General features: G+C 38.0%; 1 protein-coding gene across 2 annotated transcripts in view; it reads left to right on the top strand.

Annotated features, from left to right (window-relative positions):
* The window catches only part of kirrel3 (kirre like nephrin family adhesion molecule 3), a 731102-nt gene that overhangs the window by 562560 nt on the left and 146229 nt on the right, over window positions 1-22313 (top strand). For both annotated transcript variants that reach the window (XM_031905877.1, XM_031905876.1), the window contains exon 6: window positions 17190-17340. In XM_031905877.1, the coding sequence (XP_031761737.1) occupies window positions 17190-17340 (151 nt within the window). The remainder of the gene's footprint in view (window positions 1-17189; window positions 17341-22313) is intronic.

Below are 22313 nucleotides of genomic sequence, written 5' to 3'. Positions count from 1 at the left end.
TCCAATATTGGCTGCACCAGTCTGTATGTAAAATAATTTCCTGATTCAGTCATTCACATACTGGACACATCTTTAGACTTTATTGCACCTTTACTGAATTGTAAGATGGGACAGTGGGCTCAGCAACCTTACAGGGAGAGAGCCAAGGGACATTAATAGGTACAATGCTTATGCTAAGATGAACATTGGTATTCATGAGTAAGAAGCCTGTTATGAGAGCAGGAAACTCTTGGATATTTTTCTGAGTGTGTTTTTTCCCAGTGCATTTATGTTATTCACAAACTTACTCATTGCATACTTGCTCATTTGCAACTTGTTTCAACGTGTGCTCCTCTGCCTTCTGTGATGGAATGTGCTGCTGGTAGCTTGAACCTGGCAATCATTTCAGTGTTCCCTAGTGGGTTGCATCCATAGCCCCAAATGATTTGCACCAAGTGAACTGGCTTCTAATGCTGTTATTGATCTTGTTTTGCCTGTAGTCAAGCCATTCCCACACAAATACAGCAGGGAAATGTGCTCTGTAACTTGCATGTGGTTTGCTTAAAAGGATTGTAATTTGCATCTATATTGTTGCACTGTGCATATATTGTGGTGAACACTATTAATGGTCACTCCTTATTACACTGTCATTCTGGGAAATAACACTGCATTGTAGGAAAAAAACGAGCATTTTACATTAGCTCTTATTATGCCCATCACTACATATACAGTACTCTAAGGGTTCTTTTTGGGTAATGAGTATTGTTTGGAGCATAATGTATAGGTCACTGGTGGCACAGAAGCCATAGGGAAAAAAATGTGAAAAATAACCATTAGGGCAGTGGCACACGAGGAGATAAGTTGCTTGTGGTTAGTTGCTACTGAGGCCACTAATCTCACTAAAATGAAGGCATGAGTGGGAAGTGGGAAGGCATAAGTGGCGCTTCCTTTTCTGAAGTCTCCCAAAGTTTCTGTGCAGGAAACTTTGGGTGACTTTGGAATACAAAGCACTGCATGTGTTTTCCCACTGGCAATTCACTTTATTGCCGGTGGGAAAGCATTTATGAGAGACTCATCATTTAACTGCAAACAAAAAATCTCCCTGTGTGCCACTACCTTTAGGGTATTATTTTAGAATATATAAGGTCTAGTAAAAAACACCATAAAAAGTCTGCTTTGCATGGGCGGAGGGTGACTTTTTTGTTTGGGGAGGCTAAATATGGGTCATACATAGGCTGACCTAAAGGTAATGTGAGACTTAGTGGATTTGCTGCTGGTGTAAAAAAGTAACCTCCAAACTACCTCTTGTGGTTCCCACTGACTTCCAGGGATACTGTGCAATAGTGTGGGTGGGAGTGTTTTTTTTTAACCATAAAATGCTTAGGATGTAAAAGTTTTTATACATGCACTTCTGTGAGGGGTTCTCCATCCATTTGTGTTTGTGATCAGTTAGCTTAAAGGGGTAGTTCACCTTTAAACTCACTTTTAATATGATGTAGACATTGATATTCTGAGACAATTTGCAATTGGTCCTCTTTTATTTTTAATGGTTTTTCAGTTATTTAGCTTTTTGTTCAGCGGCTCTCCATTTGGTATTTCAGCAGCTGGTTGCTAGAGTCTTATTTACCCTAGCAACCAGGTAGTGGCTTAAACAAGAGATGGGAATATGAATAGTTAAAGGGCCTGCATGGAAAAATAAAATTGTAGCCTCGCAGAGCAATACTTTTGGCTGCCGGGGTCAGTGACCACCATTTGAAAGCTGGAAAGAGGCAAAAGAAAAAGGCAAATTATTAAAAAACTATAAAAAATGAATTAGGAAGACTAATTGCAATGTTGCTAGGAATATGTTTTTTATAGAGAGGGAGGCAGTGGGTGCTGATATCCCAGGCACATTATATACAGTGAGACGCAGTCTGTATTTACAAAACCAGCACAATATATGCAGTGAGATGCATTGGGTAGTGATGGCAGATATTCAGGCCCTCACTCTATAACACTGGCACTGATACACAGTTAACTTACCATCCATCTGTTAGGATAGGTGATAGGCATATTATAGATGTCAGGTGACAAAAATAATTTAATTTCAGCTAGTGTTTCAGCCTTTATAACTGTATACTACCTGTGTATAGTACCTGTGGGAGTGGGATGAAATCTGCAGCAAAAGCTCAGAGTTATTGAGGTTGTTTGATATCCATTCAAGAGGGGTGTATCTTGAAAACAGAAGTATACAGGAAACCCACTCACACGGATCAATATCTGTTGTTCGATTCCCACCATCCGCTGGAACACAAACTGGGTGTCATTAGAACTCTACACCACAGGGCGGAAAGTGTGACAACTGATACAGAGTCCAAGGACAAGGAATGTAAACATCTCAGAGGAGCACTGAAAGCTTGTGGCTACCCAGACTGGGCCTTTGTCAAAACAACAGCAACTAAGCCCTAAACAGAGGCGGGGGACTTCGACACCATCTGTCTGCTACATACAATGCTGTTCTAACATCTGTACCCCGGCAGTTTCAGAACTCTTCACACATCCATTCATGCAACTCTAACAAGTAACACCTGTTTTGAAGAGTTGCAAGATACTTTGGTAATCCTTTCAAAGTAACTCCACAGCATTCACACCTCTGTGAGTTTCAGATGTCACCTCTCTGAAGAGTTACAAAGTGCCATTGTGATTGGATTAGTGGAAGAGTATATATGCTGAGGACTTCCCATACCAGTCAGTTGAACTGAAGAAGCTGCTCGGATGAGTAGTGAAACGTCTTCAATGATTACCAAACAAGTCCAGTTGCTTTAAATTTATTTATACTAGATACATTTATTAATAGTTTTGAAATTACACTTCTGGGAAACCTTTTTGAAGCTTTAATATAAAGTGACACACCAGTTTCCACTTTAAAAAGCTTAATTTCATGGGTAATTTTATGGTAGAAACAAAAAAAAAGATAAACTAAAAGACAACTACTGTTTAGTGTTAACAAAAAGATTATTTTATTAAAATTTTGCTGACGCAACAATCACTGACCATTTTAAATATTAACAATATATCATTAAAAATAGCCTGAAGTTTTAATGATTAACTGTTGGCAAGCATATAAATGAGAGAGAAAGCAAGTGATAGGCTAATATAGGCAAGGCTTTCAATACCTACCACCTACCGTTACCATGTAATCCTCAATGAGAATTATTATGACGTGTGGTCTTTTGTTCAGGTATTTTTGCACGTTTCCAACCTTAACCTGTTAGGCATCAATGTATTTCTGTCTGGTAACTCAGAATAATCAATAAGATGTTTGACTGTTTTAGCAGTGTTAGGTTTTGTGGGACATACAGAATCCATACAGACTATGCATGGGTATGGGGCTACCTACAGTGCAGCCAACTATTGCGCTGGGACAGGAAGCTTCAAGGTGCAAACATTGCTTCTTTTTCTGCCTGTACACAGTGTAGCTGTCAATCAGACCCCTTGGTTTAATTTGACAGCATTTTAGAATAAGGTAATTACCCCACTTAGGTACTGTTTCAGACTGAGCCTGTTTTCTTACTTGGTGAGCCTGCCTGTTATAATAACCTTGCTTCCCTGTGCATCAAATGAGTGGCTACTGTAACACAATACAACACAAGAATCATATTTATGAGCTGCAAAAATTGTCTTTCAGTAGCTTGCATTGTCCTGTCCTCAGCAGCCCTACAGAGGCCAGATATTGCATGCATCAACACTAGCACCATTAGCAAAGAATAAATATATGTAAATTGGTCTCTTAGAGAATATGCTAAACACCCTTTCATTTTGCCACTTAGCACTGTAATTGAAAGATATTGATACATTTTTGGAGAAGTCTGGGAGCAGGGACCCCGTGAACAGGATTAGCTAGTGCAGGATAGATATGTATAATAGCACCTTCTAGGAAAGTGAGATAGTCAGCTTTGAACAGTTAGCTGGGAGTATTCTCCATTACAGGCTCTGCTGCCTTAGTGAAGGGACAGGGAATTCAGGCATAGTCAGTGGCGTAACTACCGGGGGAGCAGTAGGTGCCCACCCCCCCAGTAGGAGTTATCAAAGAGGATCCGAAGGTAAGAGCGCGTGTGCGCTGCATGTCCTGAAGGGAGACGGGTCGAGGGGGGGCAGACTGGGGGGGCAGCCCAGGTGCAGTTTTTGTACCAGGGCCTCTAGTCCCCTAGTTGCGCCACTGGGCATAGTGTTCTCCCTGATTCAAGTCAGCTGTTGGAATCTGGACCACTAGAGGTACAAACCCAAAGGACTTTGTTACTACCCAGGCTACTCTCCACAGTGATCTTTGCACATAGCGAAAGCCCATCCTGTTTGTCCAGTGTACCCTATGCTCTATAGCTAGAGACGAACAAATATGTCCCGTGTCACTTCGGCAAAAAATTAGTGAAACTGTTGAAAAATTCTCGAAAAGGCGAAAAATTTGCAAAATGCTTTGAAGTAAATAGGCAGCTTTTTTACCCACAGCAAATTTTTACATGGGCGACATTTTTTGTGTGCAACTTTTTTCTTACTTACAATGCTTGTTTTTTCCCACTCCAAATGCATTAAATCAATGGGTGGTTTTTTATGTGTCATTTTTTCCTTGCCGACTTTTTGCCTCAGCAACATTTTTGCTGCAGTTTTGCGAAAAAAATTAACTGATGGCGAAATGTTTAATTTCGTTGTGAATCCATGCCTGCTGAAAAAAATTCGCTCATTACTATCTATAGGCTATTTAGCCTATCTTTGTCTGGTTACAGCCAAAAACAGGTTACATTTTGTATAAATACTATTAGGATATACTATGTACTTGAACTCGTTGGTTTAAGATATGTGTATCCTATTCAAGGAGACAGCAAAATCTATTGGAACATTCAACTAATGGCATCTGAGCAACAAGCAATTTGTTCTTCAACTTACTTGGCTTCAAAGAAGAGAAAAAGGTCTTAACAGCAATTGAAAAACAATCACTAGTGCTAATATGTATTGGGAGAATATGCTCCTTTTAAATGTCCCACAGGAATGAAAGCATAACAAAACAGTGCTCTTTAGTAAAGCAGGGAGAAGCTAAGGTCATGTGCAATAAAGAGGAAGTTTAACGTTAAGTTTAGTATGCAGATTGAATCTAAGCAACCGATGAGACCCATTTCTTCTTTTGCATGCTTTTTTGAGTTTTTCATTTCTGTTCTGTCTCTTCAAAGTAAAACTTAAAACTGCTATCTAGATGACCCTGACAACCCTAAAAGCAAGTTGATTTTGAGGCTAGAGAGTTCTATGAGTTCTGGCACAAGGAATGTGCCAACATGTACTACTAGAGCCCATACACAAGGGACTAAGCACTAGGACCCATGGGAAGTATAATTCCCAGTGCCAGTGCTGCATACAAAGGACATTCCGTACTCTACTATGTCATTATCTGTATCAGTATAAACCAGGAACACAGTCACTTCAGCAAGATGGCACATTTCATCCCTCTACATAAACTCCCATCTGCTATGGAACTGTCTCAAATCTTTATTCATGACATTTTTTTACCTCCATGGATTTCCAGCAGAGATCGTGTCTGACAGAGTTTCCAAATTCATCTCCAAATTCTGGCATTCCTTGTGTAAATCCTTTGGAATATCGCTCCAGTTTTGCTCTGTTTATCATCTCCAGTTGAATGGAGCTGCTGAACGGGAAACCAAGCTCTTGAACAATTTCTAAGGTGTCTTGTGTCTCTCTGCCAGGATGACTGGTCCAACCTTCTCCCATAACAATACCTTTCAATTTTATGTTGACCATATGTCTATTGTCAACATCCCCCAGGTTTTCCCTAGGACTTCATCATTTCTGATGTACCAGCTGCCAATGACTATGTGGCCATATGTCCACCACCTGGAGTTCCAGTAAATCAAGTTTGAAGAAGAGCTTCTTGGCTCAAAAGAACTATGCTGACAGGAAGCGTAAATATTCTCCTCCTCTCTAGGACAGTTTAGTTATCCACCAAGAACTTCCATCTTAAAATTCCATCTCCAATATTGGTCCCTTTCCTGATCCTGGAGATTATAAACCCAATAGCCAGATTGCTCCTGGTTTATGAATTCCTAATGTGTTTCATGTATCCATTATAAAGCCTGCAATCTCTAACTGTTTCTCTTCTGGACATTCTTCTCCTACTCCAGTCATTGTTGATGACCAGTAAGAATATGAGGTTGAAAAAATTATTGACTCAAGGTTCTTGATAAAGACCTCGTCCAATGAAAAGGATTTGGCCCTGAGAATGTTCCTGGGTGAACACACCCCCCCCGGGGGTACAGTCAGGAGTGCTCTGGTTATAAAGTAAAGATGGTGGTGCCCATGGCCGCAACGTTCTTGGCGACAACACGCTGTGTAATATACTGTCAAACTGCCCCTATTACCTGTCACAACTTCTTAAAATATTAAATAAAAATTGCCATTTTCATTTAGGTGCTATAATATTATTATTAATATTATTAGGTATAGTAACAGAACTGCCACTGACTGCCAATGGTGTGTCACAGCCCTAAAAGAAACTGCCTAACACTGCTAGCACTGGTGGTTATTAACATTCTGTAATGTGCATTTAGGTCATATTCAAGGTTTGTTAAGAGTTCATATTCAAAATTATGCCCTGGGGGTTGTCATTAGTAATCAGCATGTAATCAGCATGCTTTTTTGAGGGACAGATCATATTAAACTAAGGTATTCACTTTTTATACTGTAAAACGTACAGGAAGAAAGTGGTGTTGCAGTTAATATGATGTACTTACATTTTACAAGGCTTTTAATATAGCTTTCTTTCTAAATTAAGGTGTTGGTGGTGTTTTTTTGGATTGAAAACTGTCCGAGAGCTGATGTACAAAGAGTGGTTGTAAGTGGTAAAATCTCTAATAGACAAAAGTTGTAAGTCCTATACCACAGGTTTCTGAATTTGGCCCACTTTTATTTAACCTGTTAATTAACGACTCCGAAGAGAGTATAGAAAGCAATGCATTTATGTTACAGTTAATGCAAAAATACACAGAACAACTGAATTTATCCAGGACATCCTTGCAGGAGGGTCTTATGAGACTGGTGAATTTGGCTAACTAAATTCCAGATAAAGCTAGCTGTTGACAAATGAAAGTACTCACTTAGGATTCACTTTGGATTATAGCTTCTAAGGTTATCAAGCAATACCAATAAGCAAGAGAATCAACATACCAATAATCAGTATAAGAAGAGTGTAAAGAAAGGACAAAAACTGATACACACTTATTTAGACTATATGCACAAGGACTGTTCTATTATTACAGTTAAAATGGACAAATTGCATTTTCATGTTCTGTGGAGCCCCACTTGAGATTGGAAGAAGGGGTTTTAAAGTCAGAGCTGTCAAACTGGGATTCCATCCTTGAAGAGGTTGTACTGGCTGATACATTAAATACATTCAAGAGAGGGTTGGATGCCCCCCCTCACATGCATGTGTAGTAGTTGCTCCTCTCCTCCCCTCCCCTCCACTGGCTTGCACAGATTCTTTTCTCTAAACGCACCTCCATTCATTTGCTCATGCACAAGTATTCCTCCATAATCAAACAACTGAATTAAGCTATCAAATCTCTTGCTCGCTCTGCTCACCCATTCACCAGTGCGTGAGAAATGGAAAGAAAGCAAATGCTGCTATGCAGCATGCCAGCTCTAAAATCAGGAATATGTGGCCAGTGATGAAAGAATCTGTCCCGTTTTCATGAAACAGTGAAAAATCCAAAAAATTTAGAAAATGACACACATAAAAAAAATTCTATATGCAATGTGTTGATGCGCGTCATAAACAATGACACGCACAACAATTTTACACCACAAATCTATGCCTGCCAAATTATTTCGCCCATCACTACAAATTAGGGCCTGAAAGTGAAAGAAATACTTTACTTAGTATAAAGCTTATCAAGAGACTGATTTCATCATCAATTTTTTTCCATCTGTTTTTTCCCTTGTGAAAAATAGGGATGTAGCGAACCTCACAAAAAAAGTTCGCGAACCCGTTTGCGAACTTCTGCCAAAAAGTGCGAACTTTTGCGAACTTTGCGAACCCCATAGACTTCAATGAGAAGGCGAATTTTGAAACCTAGAAAAGCCATTTATGGCCAGAAAACTGATTTTAAAGTTGTTTAAAGGGTGCCACGACCTGGAGAGTGGCATGCAGGAGGGGGATCAAGGGCAAAAATTTCTCTGAAAAATACGTTGTTGTAATCAGTAATCAGAAAATAAAAGCAGTCCTTACAAGGACTATTGGGTTACAGCAGATGAGATCAGAAGGACAGCTGCCCACAGCAGCTACATGCAGAGCAGTAGAAAGTAGATTACTAGTCAGCAAAGCTACCTAAACTGTCCCTCAAACCCCTGCACAGCTCTCTCCCTATGCTAATTCTTCAAGCACACACAGGCAGAATGTAAAATGGCTGCTGGGCTTCGGTTTATATATGGAAGGGAGTGGTACGGGGGTGGTCCAGGAGGGAGAGCTGTCTGATTGGCTGCCATGTATCTGCTGGCTCTGGGGTGAGAGGTCAAAATTTGGCTCCAGCTAAGGCGAACCCAAAATTGCGAACATCGCTAAAAGTTCGCGAACTTGCGAACACCCGATTTTCTTGCGAATTAGTTCTCCGGCGAACAGTTCGCTACATCTCTAGTGAAAAAGGCAAGATTTACTTTGTTACACTAATTTAAAAATAATCACAAATAAACAAATCACATGCAATTTGTTTGGTCAAAGCATTTGGTTAGGAAACAGAAACACTTAAATATGTCTACAAAATAATATGAAAAATTATTTTTGCAACCTATAGTTTTTCAAATAGAAATCCTAACTGACTGTTAATTTATAGTCTTAAACTGAGTTAATATAAGTATACTTTCAAGACTATAGCCTCTATTATATAAGTTTTTAAGATTCAGGTATTTACAGATGTAGTAGGGTATATTGTTATATAGCTCACGATACTCTTCTGTGGAGGATTGTTCCATTTGTGCAGCAAAAGTATTCTAAGCCCATTGTCATAAGCAATCTAATTGTTATCATTAGGTGACAAAAACAAAAATAGTAAGGAGTTATAGAAGGTATGACTCCCCACAAAAGATGCTACTATGCATATAAAATTAAATAAGCAGACTCCAATGATTCCTGACTACAGAGAAAAAAACAACAAGCTATTTGTGATGCTTACTAGGGAAATGTTGCCACAACTTTGGAATCTTCTAGAAAATACAAATAGTTGAAACAAAAACACAAAGCTCATAAAATGAAAATTAAACTATAAATAAAGAACACAATCAAATTTAAAAAAAAAAAAAAGATTTATAGCTGAAACCTTATGTGTATTAAAAAAAAATGCAATCTCGGCTTTAAACTACAACAATATAAGAAGTCGCTTCAGAGTTCAGCCACCTGTATAAAATATATATATATGATCAGAGAACTCCTTAGCAACATCTAATAGCCTTATATTTCACAGTATGTGCTGCATTAGGCCTAATATCCTTAGGCTGAGACTTACAGAACTTTGTAACTTCCCTTATACTTTACCAATTTCAGTAGAAAAATAAATTGTACTATTTTTTTTATATAATGTTTTTATTGGCATCATTAAAGAGATAGTTACATAGTTACATTGGGTTGAAAAAAAGACCAGAGTCCATCAAGTTCAACCATTCCAAGTAAACCCAGCATGCACAAACCTATACTGACCTATCTATACACTCACATACATAAACCATATATACCAACATCAATATAACTGTAGATTTTAGTATCACAATAGCCTTGGATATTATGCTTGTTCAAGAACTTATCCAAGCCACTCTTAAAGGCATTAACAGAATCTGCCATCACAACCTCACTTCTCCCACTGTGAAAAACCACCTACGCAGCTGTAGAAAGTTGTTCCAGCACTGTGAGTTTATCATTTAAAGAAGCCAAGAGCGGACTCAGAATGGCTATAAGGTTTGCCACTAAGGCAGCATCAGAGGGTGTTGCTTTAGGCATTTTAAGTGAATTGTCATTAGTGGCTTGAGGTGAAGTATCTTGTACCAGTCCATGGTGGGCGTTGTTGTAGATTCCTGTGTTTTTTTAAAACTTTGTGTTTGTCCTCCCATTTGTCTTTTGGGGAATGCTTGTTGCCACTTTTACTAGTCTTGTCGCCTGTTTTAGGTGGCGAGTTGTTCTAGCTAGATATTTGTGCATGGCAGAAGAGCTTGTGGCTATTTCACAGTAAGGGATGAACAAAGTTTTATCCTTGCTGAGGAGAAGGTTGGAGGAGCCCAGAGAATAGGGGCTTAATATTGTAGAGGCCTTGGGTTATAGACACAGTTATTAAGTCATTGTTGTGGTACTCAACATATTTGACAAGAAAGGAAGTCCATCACTGTGTGGAGCATCACTTATTACACACTGAAGTGCAATAGTTTTTGGAGCGACCATGTATGCTGTGTTGGGTTCCGCTCAGTTAGAAAAAAAAACAGTCTATATTTAGGTAATAGATTTGCCAAGATATGGCTGGTTGTTCCAACAATAGGCAAAAGAAAGTTCTGTACCTCATTATTAATGTTACTGGCCTGTTAGCTGATCACATCACAATCCCACATCCATTTGAATGTCGGTCCTGTGAGTATGCCTGGTCCGGGTCCTAGAGAACCCGAATTTGTCAGTAGGATGGGTGCCTGCATTGCAGTGCATCTTTTGCATTGTGTAATTATTACCTAGACTGAACGCCAGGAAAAAACAGGTAATCAGAACTTTTTCCAAAAACATCTTTCTTATAAGTTAGCCTTGTCCTTTGTCTGTTTTTTTGCATAAACCAAATGAGGTAACCCTATACACAGATAATATTAATTCTAAAAACAGGGCATTTCCCTCTGTATCTTAGGAGTTTAAAGCAGGACATTACAATATATGTAATGGTGTTGTGTTTTCTGTGAAATAGAATTACAAAAACGAAACCCAGCTCATTTTTTATTTTTTAGAGATGGCAAAAGTAACACAAATCTACAGATATAAGTAAAGTAAAATATTGCCTACTAAGCATTACTGAATATTCAGTATGCTTGCTAAGGGGGGTTTAAGAAAACATTTTGTAATGAGTGTTAAGTGGTAGAAACACATTTATTTGTTACTTTGCCTTTTTAACATATATTTTTTACAATGAAATGTTAATGTTATAAACTGTGACAATGTGGGGGTGCAATAAGACTAGTTTATTGCAGACTGCAAAAGCTACTGCAGATTAAGAAGTTAGACTGGGGAGCAACGCCAATTAAAGCATGCTATTTCATTTTAATATAATTATAACACGGCGCTGCCTATATTTTAGCCTTGCACACTGAGCTGTTTAAACACAGTGAGTATTTCTCTTACAGTGCTTTCAATCTACTTCTGGTACCTCAGGCAAAAAAAGATAAAGTGCTTGATAAAATTAAATGCTAAAGCAAGGATCCTCTTGTGGGGCTTAATCATTTTGTTTGCTCTGTTATATGTTATCTGCTGTAGCTTTAATTTTAAAAATCTCTCTGTGCTGCGCTGCTTCAGGTTTTTCTAATGACAAATGGAACTCATGCACTGATCGAAAAGCTCTTAGTATTTAAGGTGTCTGCTTGTGGAAATGAATTTTTTTGTAACATATTTTTACTGAATTTAACAATGTCGATTATACATTAAATAATAATGAGAAAAACATATACAACAACAATGCAGTGTAATGAAGTTATTAAAGATATATGTAGGTTTTCATAGTGGTATGTTCGGTATTATCCAAAGTTTCAGAGAAAGATAAAGAAAAAGTAAATAGTAAAACACATGTTAAGTAGGTACATTTCAAAGGTGTAGTGAAATTTTCCTTCGTTAGCGAACAGTTCCCAGGGTGTCCAAATTTTAAGGAAGTGAGGGGTTCTATTGGTCAGTCTAGTGATTCCAGCCTCAAATGCCTTATTTGACTCCACTCTCCACTTGATCTCAGCTAGAGTATGGGGGGTTGGGTTTTCCAGCATGCAGCTAATAAAATTCGAGTGGTTATTAAAACATGATTAATCAATACTTGGTACGATTTGCTAGTTTTTGAGAGTGGTTTACCTAGCAAAAAAGGTAGTTAATTCAAGTGGTACAGGGTTTCGTAGTAGCTTACTCAGTAGTCCTGAGATTTCTGACCATAATGGGGATATCATTGGACAGGACCAGAAAATATGCAGAATGGTGCCGATATTCCTCCAGAATGTTCGGGGGTGATTGGGGAACAGAGTATGCAATTTAGCTGGAGTGTGGTACCAAAGCATAAGAATCTTATAAATATGTTCTTTCTGTTTTGAACAGGTTATCATTTTTTTAGCATTTCCCCAAATGAGAGACCAGTCTTCCTCCAGTAGGGATTGGGGGAGGTACGAATCTCATTTATTCATATACGAATGTTTTATGGGTGAGCCAGCCTTAGGTTCAGAGAGGATCTGATAAATTTTGGAAATTATACCCTTCTGTGGGAGGCCCTTCTTTGCAATTGACTCAAATGGGATGAGAGTATTCAGTTTAGCCTAATCACTGTAGGGTTTGGCAAAATGTCTCAGTTGGAGATATTCGTAGAGTTTTAAGGCATTCTGGTTAGAATTTTGCTTAAGTTCTTCGTATGTTTTAACCTCTTAAGTAAAAGGGTTTGTGGAAATGAACTGTAGGGACCCATAGGGTTAAGTGCCCTATGGCTTCATATCCCTACCTTTCATATCTTTACTGTTATTGGGCAGAGCCCTCTGTACTCAGGTTACTGTTGAATCACTATTCCCTATAGGTTTAGTTTGGTTGTACACTCCCCCTGCAGACTGATATAGTGTCTGGCAGGAGGGAGTGTCTTCCTCTTTTGGTTGCATGCTGTGTCCCAAGCAGAGCTCCATCTGAGCCTGGGACCCAGACATAGGCCCAGAAGCCATTTGTACCCTAGGGGACTTCATACCCTAGCGAAAGTCGGGGACAGGGCCCCGTGAATGAGCATAAGGCAGCACAGTAAGTTTTGTAATAGCACCCTCTAGGAGAGGTGAGCACAGTTAGCTTATTTAGCAAGGGCAGCCATTAGCCCCACCAAAGGAGTGATTAGGATCCCAGGAGTAGTTCTCCTATTCGGCAATGTTGCCTCAGTGCAGGGCCACAGAGTAGAAGTAGGACAGGCAAGTATAACCCCTGATCCACTCACTTGACTCATTTCACTAGAGGTTATCAACCGTACAGAGTATCTACCACCCGGACTACCTCCTCTGGGCACTGGTTGTATAGATGTGTATCCTGGCCCAGACTCTACCAAGGGGTGGGAGAGACTGGTGCACACCTTCCCTTCTGCTAGATAGCACTCTATCATTGCACCCTATCAATCTGCTGTGTCTGTGAGTATAATACCCTGTTTGCATTATCCCATCAGTGTCTGGGACAATAAACAAGTTACTAGTTCATCAGCAAGAACCTTTCTGGCGTCCATTATTACAACTGCACCACACAGCTCTATTCAAGTTGTAGTTTAACAACACCCTCAGCTTCACCTATTCATCTCCCAGCGGAGGCCCACACTGGGAAAAGGAATCGCATGTAACACATGCTCTACAGCACACTACTAGCCCGGGTTTGCCATATCCTAGCCAAACAAGTGTTACAGAACATTTAACCAAAGCTTTCTCCATATAACCAGTGGTATCAATAAAAAAATGATGTGTGCCACATGAGTTGTGCCATCACTAGAATCTGAAACAATGGTCAGATTAGCACATGGACAGTAATCCATAGCAATCAGTGATTAGGCTTTTTTCAGCCAGCTCCATGTAGAAGTCACACATCTGATTAGGTGATCTGGGTTACCATCCAGCTGAAACTTTCCCAGCATTTATAAAAATGACCCAGCATTGAGCAGACCACTATTAATTGAATTGTTTAATCCATACTCCTGAAGGGTGACCAGGTGTCCTGGTCACCAAAATACCATTTTACAAAGATTTTATTGCTATAGAAATAGGGGCTCAATTACAATCACAAGTACTGTGAGCAACGTGCAATTTTAAGCATGAATACCATGTTTTTCTTCCATAATGCTGTTGAGTTTGCAAGGAGTATTTCCAGAAAGAAAAGAGGACATGTTGACTTTGACTTTAATGAATGGGGGCTTTACATGAAAGTGAGGGAAATTTGTGCAAATGAGACTAAGCATGCAGGTGTAAATAAATTTTGTATGTCAGGAGACTTGGTTCCCATATAGCTGTTGCAACCATGGTTCCTCCCACCTAAAACATGACCTGGTGGCACCCAAGTAGCGGAGGTCCAGGCTGAAGGCCAAAGGTGGCAGTTATAGGCAGAAGAGCATGCTTAGCCTAAAGACTAGTCACTCCTACTGGGGTTTGGTTTCGCCATACATGACACATAGTTATGCTAGTATTATAGGAAAAGCATTGCGGGTAAAAATTGCAAAATGTACGGATTATTTTGTGCATTGCACTACTTTAATCATTTTTCCCCAAGCATGGGTTTGTGGTGAAATTTTGTATTTTTCCATCGGCTAATTGTTTCACAAAACTGTGGCAAAAATTTGGTGCAACAAACAACTGAAAAAATGCCCACTGTCTTTAATGTATTTGGAATGAGATAAAAGTTGCACATGTAAAAAATAGTCGCACACGTAAGAACAAATTGATGCATGGTAGAAGTGAGAAAAAATGGGCTTTGACTTTAATGCATTTGGAGTGAGAAAAAAGTTGTGTGCATAAGAAAAAATTGTCTTGTGTAAGAAAAAATTTTGCACATAAAAAAATATGTTGGTTATTGACTTCAATGCATTTTTCGCAAATTTTTTGTTGTTTGCGAATTGTTCAGCAGTTTCACACATTTTTTTGGAGAAACAGGACAGATTTGCTAAAAGTAAATCAACGCTTTTACTGGGTTGCTTTAGCACAAGTCTGGCTAGTGCCTATGGGATACTAAACAGTTGGTGACAAACTTTGTTAATCCTTCACTGCTGATTATCAGTCCAGATGACTGGCCAAAATTCTGCATCTATTTTTTCATTTTTTTTTATTCTCAGTCTATTCACAATTCACAAATAAACCAGGTGGTCATAACATAGTAAAAAAACGTATAAAAACCCAGAAAATGAAGAAGTAGCTAGAGGCTTCATAAGCTATATCAACATTCCTTTAAAAACATGCTTTGAGAATAGCAGAAGAAATACAGGCTGCCATAATGTTTAATATGCTATTAAGTAAAGCCATGATGACCCTGACCTGGTTCAACAACCTTGCAGAGCACCCAAAATGAATTGTCATTTTCTACCATTTCACCTAGCATATCTCTTTCATAGCTTATTGTAGAATAGAAATTGGCTCAATGGCTTTCTAATCCATTTTTTGTTTTTTTTTGTTTTTTAATGGTGAACGGCATTTCTCTTTCCCTACCAGGCTGTGACAGCACTTAAATAACTGTACTGTCCCAGTTTCAGTTAAATAGCAATAGTACAATATGTACAATACTAGAAATGTAAAACTATGGGCCTGTACATAAAAATATACAGCTTACAAATATACTACAACTTACTGTATATATCTATCTCTTGCTTGAAGAATTTACTTCATCACCTTTATGATACAAGTTTTTTCCTCAAAAGCTTCTCCTTTTCCATTTCCATCATTTTTTTTGTATTTTTGCCAATATTAAAAAATACACAAAGGAAATTAAAAAGAATAAAACATTTTGAATCCTACTGTATATAATCTTGACATGATTGCTTTTCATTTTGCAGCTTTATTTGTTGATGCCTCAGTGACAGGTTTTTCTATATATTTCCCAAAATAGCGTAAATCATAATTCTTTTAATAGTAATACTGGATTTAACTATTCTTCTAATATATGTAACCAAACACTAGTGCAAAGTTCAAAATTTGAACACAAATTGCCATTTTCATACCCACAGTGCAGTATTTTTTTCCAGAACATCAGTGAAAATGGGGAGGGGGAATTTCCCCAATATAACCAAAAAATTACTGTCCATTTTGATAAAATGTCTCTTAGCAGCTGTTGGTACTGCCTGGTATGAGCCTTGTGTCAATGTGTGCACTTGCACATAATTCAACAGGCTAAAAGGGTGCATTTTTGCTTGCAGCAGGTTACAAAAGAGCATGTATAGACACAAGTGCCTTTTTGAATTGTCTCAGTGTATGATGAATGTGCGAATAAACCTTTCAATTTGTAAATAAGCTCTATTATATCTGTATTTCTGTTACCTGTACTTCTTGCATTGTATGGTTATGGGAATTTACTGACATTGATGTTTCAGAATATTTGATTTTAATCTTTCCCTTACTGATCTAGTACTTCAAATAACAAAGAAATACTGTAAGGAATGGTTTATAGCAGAATAACATCTCTCATATTGTTGATGATAGATAAAGACAGTATGGGGATTATCATAATTAAGGATTATGTGCAACTCTATATTGGACCAGAGGCTTATTTTTTTAACTTATCAGCAGTCTGAAATCATATACAGGTATGGGACCTGTTATCCAGAAAGCTCGGGACCTAGGGTTTTCCGGATAAGGGATCGTTCCGTAATTTGGATCTCCATAACTTTAGGCTGCTAAAAATCATTTAAATATTGAATAAACCCAATAGGCTTGTTTTCCCTCCAATAAGGATTAATTATAACTTAGTTGGGATCAAGTACAAGGTACTGTTTCATAACTAAATAGAAAAAGGAAATCATTTTAAAAAATTTGAATTATATGCTTATAATGGAGTCTATGGGAGATGGTGTTTCTGTAATTCAGAACTTTCTGGATAACGGGTTTCCGGATAAGGGATCCCATACCTGTACCTGAAAAACTGATACTTACCTATTGGTAAGTAGTATTCCCTAAATGAACAATTTAAACAAACGTGGAAGCTCCAAAACCAGCACATTATTTTGCAATATATATTATTTTTCATTAGACAGTTATTACATTGCAAATATATATATTTACATTAAATTATACATGACATATGATTACTTTCCTCCAATGTATCTGCTTTGCTTTTCTTTGTTGAATCAAATTTCTATTTTCCAGTTCCAATCATATTTCTTTCTAATTCTTCTTATATACTTCAGTTTCACCTTCCATCATTCATTCCGCACACCTTTAACTTGCTCCTGTGCTTTATCTTGTTCTTGTTGTTTGTATTGCAGACTCTGCTGCGGGATGGAAAGAGAGAAAGCATAATCAGCACACTCTTTGTATCATCATCAGACATAGAAAATGGTCAGACCATTACATGTCGTGCAACGAATAAAGCTGTACCTGGAGGAAAGGAAGCAACAGTAACAATCAACATCCAACGTAAGTTCTGGCCAAGTTATATACATATATAAAATATATATATATCAAATAACATTGTAAGAAACTTCCAACCATTACAATCAATAATATTCCATTCACCTGTTTGCATTTGTGATTTCAAAGTTCCTTCTGTTTTGTTAGAGATGTGTGAACTGATTTATAAGATGCCAGATATTTGCAAGTTTAGTAAATGAAACCAACTGTATGTGATTTTTAATTGATTTGCAATTTTTACATCATAAAAAAAACAAAAAAAAAAGTGCCAATCGTTGTCTGGGTCAATTCAAATACTTCCACATTTCAGTTGAAATCAGAATGCATAACAAATTAATTTGAATTGTAAATCATACTTTGGCCATTTCTCTATAGTATAATGATTAGCTGGTGTAAGCTTATAGTAAATTAGCCCTTCAATTACCACAAGCTACACCATATTTTATCCCGGATGAGACTGTATCTTTCAGGGGTGAGCCCTCGCTTTGTATGGAGGCCAGGTGGATATGTGTTGTATTTCTCAATAAATGGGCGCCAGTGGTTCTTAACCTTGAAACCATGTGTTTATTTACACAGCCACTTTGGAGTAATTACAGCATAGAATAGGCAGGTAGTAGCATCTCACAGCATAGGTAGTACTTACAAGAAATAGTCACAATAACCCTTTAGCTGCAGGGCACAATGGGTTAACTCACAGCTTTCAGGTTATGGCTTCCAGTGGAACCTGGGTGATCACTATCTAACCCTAGGTCTGTAAACCCTAGGTCTGTACACTGTTAACCCTACTCTGGGCAATATTATACCCGGCTTATTATACCTGGCTTATAATGCCTCTACAATCCTGGTTGGAGCAAATGCGGCTCACTAAATAGCCCTGCCTGTCTATCACACCTAGTGTGATCTATAACAGGAGCTGGCTATTCTTTCTAAACCTACCTACTCCCAGATTCCACAGCCTGCCTGCTTATTCAGCAGAGACTTCACCAAAATGGCTGTCTGGCCTCATGGCTCTAGCCTTTTATACCACAGTGCCACCTTATGGCCAAACTGTGGAAATGTACAAAGGGTCATGCTATGACCCAGGAACAGGGACTTACTTCCTATTACATTTAGGACCCTTCATAGCTGTCCAAATACTAGGGAACCCAGAGTTAGAAAAGGTACAATTTACCAGTTCCCTACACTGGTATTGTGGAAGTCACAGGAAGAACATACATTATAATTAGAGTTATCATTCTCTTATGTACTTGTAAACCTATGTTTGATATATCAGGCACCATTGTAACTTTTAGGAGCATAATACTAAATTTGAAGTTACGAACCACAGCTATGATATTTTTCAGTGGCATAACTTGGTCGCACCAGGCCCCCCTGCAAACAAATCTTCTAAGTGGGCCAAGCACAAACAGTTCTTCCTCTCCCACCACCCTCCCTACCAGGCGGCAATGCGCCATGCTGGTATTTAAAAAAAAAAAAGCTAGGAGAGGAGGGACTACAATACAGCAGATATCTGCTGTATAGCTAGTTTTACCACTGATATTTTCTTTTGTTGGCTGCCAATATTTTGGCAACTCAACATTTTTTTTACATAAATAATTTTAAGATTTCCTTCTCAGGGTTGTGCTATTATTCACTTCCTCTGAAGGAAAATTTCCATTAAGATTTTGAAGAGAAAAATTGTGTTACCCGATAATTTAGTAATGAAATTTAACAAAGTGAAATAAATCTAACCCATCTCATTTTCTCTAAATACCTCTTTCTTCCATCCAAGTTATTTCTATATTCAAAAGCTTTGCTTCATCTTTTTTCTAATCTCCTTTCTGTCTCAGTAATTTTGATTTATGCAAAAACTTTAAAGTGAACCGTTTTAACCCTTAAACTGCCAAGCATGTACCACATACGTTGGGCAGATAGAGGTTTGTCATCTGCCACATCTGCAGAGCATAAGGAGCTATGGCAGCTACCTTGGCAACGAGCCAGGGGGGTTCTCATGTCGGTCCTGCGATGCGATCGTTTCAGGACGAACCTCCAAGCAGGTCCTTCTCTTGCTTTCTACTCCCCTCAGTGCTGCCCACTTATTTCTTGATGCCCAGCACTCTGCAAACACGGACCCCCCCCAAGCAATCCCTGCATCCCTCCTGCTCCAGAACTGGTAAGTAACAAAAAAGCGAATGGCACTCAGGACTGCAAACAAGGGTAAAACCCTTTTAAAGTTTTATTTATTAGAAGGGGTTTACCCTTTTTTGCAGTCCTGAGTGCCATTCTCTTTTTTGTTGCTATAGTGTTTTTGGGGGGTGCCGATCCCCCCAGCAGTGTGCACCAGACATAGAATCTTGGAGTGCTAGGGTGTGCGGATAAGGTCTCTGTGGTCCAGAACTGGTAAGTGCCATTTTTTCACACACTTACATACATTTATACATATTTGTACACATATAAAGCACACATTTTTTTTGCTTTTTACATTTTGCACACTTTTGCTCACTTATATACACATATATACACTTACACACTGTCACACAACTTTTAGATGTGTACACACATGTATACACAAACACTCACAAACACTTATTCCCCTAAAAATGTTTATTTTGGCAGCATGAATATAGGATCTGGTATTTTTACCACTAATTACCCTGTTGTATGACTTATTTTGTTATTTTATTGATTTGCACAATTTTTGCATTATTATTATTATTATTGCATTTTTATCCCTGCATAAATTGTTCCTGATCTGTGTTTTAGCAAGCTTTGCACTTTGGAACTGAAAGATGTCTTTACCTATTTTGAATTCATAAGAATGTGTACTTTCCAAAAATATATGGTTTTCTGGGGGTCTCTGTACATTTGGGGGGGGTCTTACGACACATAATACACTTTCAGGGGGCTCTGTTTAAAAAAGCGTTTGCAAGGAAGATGACCCAGGGCTCTTAAAGTTACAATGGTGCCTGATATATCAAACATAGGCTTACAAGTACATAACAGAATGATAACTTATAATGTATGTTTTTCCTGTGCCTTCAACAATACCAGCCAATCATTATTTACATTTTCAGTGCCATAGGGGGGTCTAGAGGAAGGCCTGCATCAGTAGTGCAAAGTGTACAATAGCGCTCTCTGCACTAGAAGATACAAATTTCTAATTTAAAAAATGGAAATTCAACTTTTAGTTACCAGGAGCCATATTTTGCTGCCCCTGGTAACTCTTGGGGTGCTTCCGCCTGAGGCGAGTTCCTCAAGTACTTTCCAAGAATATATGGTTTTCTGGGGGTCTCTGTACATTTAGGAATCTTACGACACATAATATACATGCAATGTTACTTGTTTGCTGAACCTGATTTGGCAGCCAAGAAACTTTTTATGCATATATTCATTTGGAGTCCATACATATAACATACTTTGGTATATCTATGCACATTGGGCATCAAACCTGACCCGTAGGAGATAAGATGCCGCAAAGTGGGGATTTTTGGAAATATCATCAAAATTTACACTTTTAGAAAAGCTTTGCAGCTTGGTACTTTGGAGTAGAAAGACATGTGTACCCATTCTGGATTCAAGAGAATGTGTACTTTCCAAAAATATATGGTCTTCTTACTTTTTTAGCTTACTTTTTTGAGCTTTACGCCACATAAAATAATATAAATGTGGGGCCCCTACATTCTACATACTTAAGTAAACTTATGGATGTTTTATCTGGTTACCTTAGGACCTATAGGAGATAAGATGCTATAGACTGCAAGCTTGGAAGTGTTGTTTCAAAAATGTCACAATTTTATTTATAGAAACCAAAACATTTTGGAAAGCATTGCAACTTGGTAGTTTGGAGTAGACAGACAGATTTACCTATTATGGATTCACCAGAATTTGTTCTTTCCAAAAATGTATAATTTTCTAGGGTTAACATACTGGTATTGGAATTTTCAGCCTTGTAATCTAAAATCTGAAACTTTCTGGAGCAGTGCTTTGGAAATAAGTTTTTTACTGTATATTGCTGGGAGTTTTCGACCTATACAAGTGAGGAATCTCTATTAACCCTTTCACTGCCAGCCGTATTGAACAAAGTGGAACTTCTACTGCCACAGTTTTTGAACATTTTGCACTGTTTCACTTTAGGGGCTTTTCCTCGGGGGGACTTTTAGTTTACCCAGGAAAACTATAGATCATTTTTTTCAGGACAACCTAAGCTTTCAAATATGGTGGAATTTTTGTGTAATTCCAACAAGATATAGACTAAAAAATGAAAAAAAAAATATTTTCCATAATATAAACACATACACCACAAACAAAAATTATTTAATGCATGAAAATACAACTGATTCGGAAAGTCCCATATGTCCTGAATGTGCCAATACCAAATATGTATAGTTTTATGGAGATTTCTCACTTGTATAGGTCAAAAACTCTCATCAGTACACTACCAAATTTCCAAAGCACTGCCCCAGAAAGCTGCATACTTTAGATTTCAAGGTAAAAAATTCCACTAACAGAAGGTTTATCGCAGAAAATTATATATTTTTAGAAAGAACAGATTCTGGGGAATCCAGAATAGGTAGAACTATCTACCAAACTACCAAGTTGCAATGCTTTCCTAAAGTTATTAGTTTTTATCAAAATTTGTGAAATTTCTTAAAAAAATTCTTAAAAATTGCTTCAAAGCTTCCTGTCTATAGTATCTTATCTCCTACAGGTCATAAAGTAATCATATAAAACACCTTATATATGAACGCCAGGGGTCCACTGAACAGTTTGATCCCCAATATGTATAGGTTTACCTAAGTATGTGGCATGTAGGGGCCCCAATGTGAACATAAACCCATATCATCTATCATTTCTGTCATTCCAGCTTCTGCAAAATCAACACATTTACATCATATTATGTAGGATAAAGCTATAAAAAGTACACTCAACCCAGAAAGCCATATATTTTTGGAAAGTACACATTCTCCTGAATTCAAAATGGGTACCCATGTCTTTCTATG

Source organism: Xenopus tropicalis, chromosome 7 (genome assembly GCF_000004195.4).
Source record: "Xenopus tropicalis strain Nigerian chromosome 7, UCB_Xtro_10.0, whole genome shotgun sequence".
Classification (NCBI taxonomy): Eukaryota; Metazoa; Chordata; class Amphibia; order Anura; family Pipidae; genus Xenopus; species Xenopus tropicalis.
Note: the sequence above shows the minus strand (reverse complement) of the source record. Positions and strands in the feature narration are given on the sequence as shown.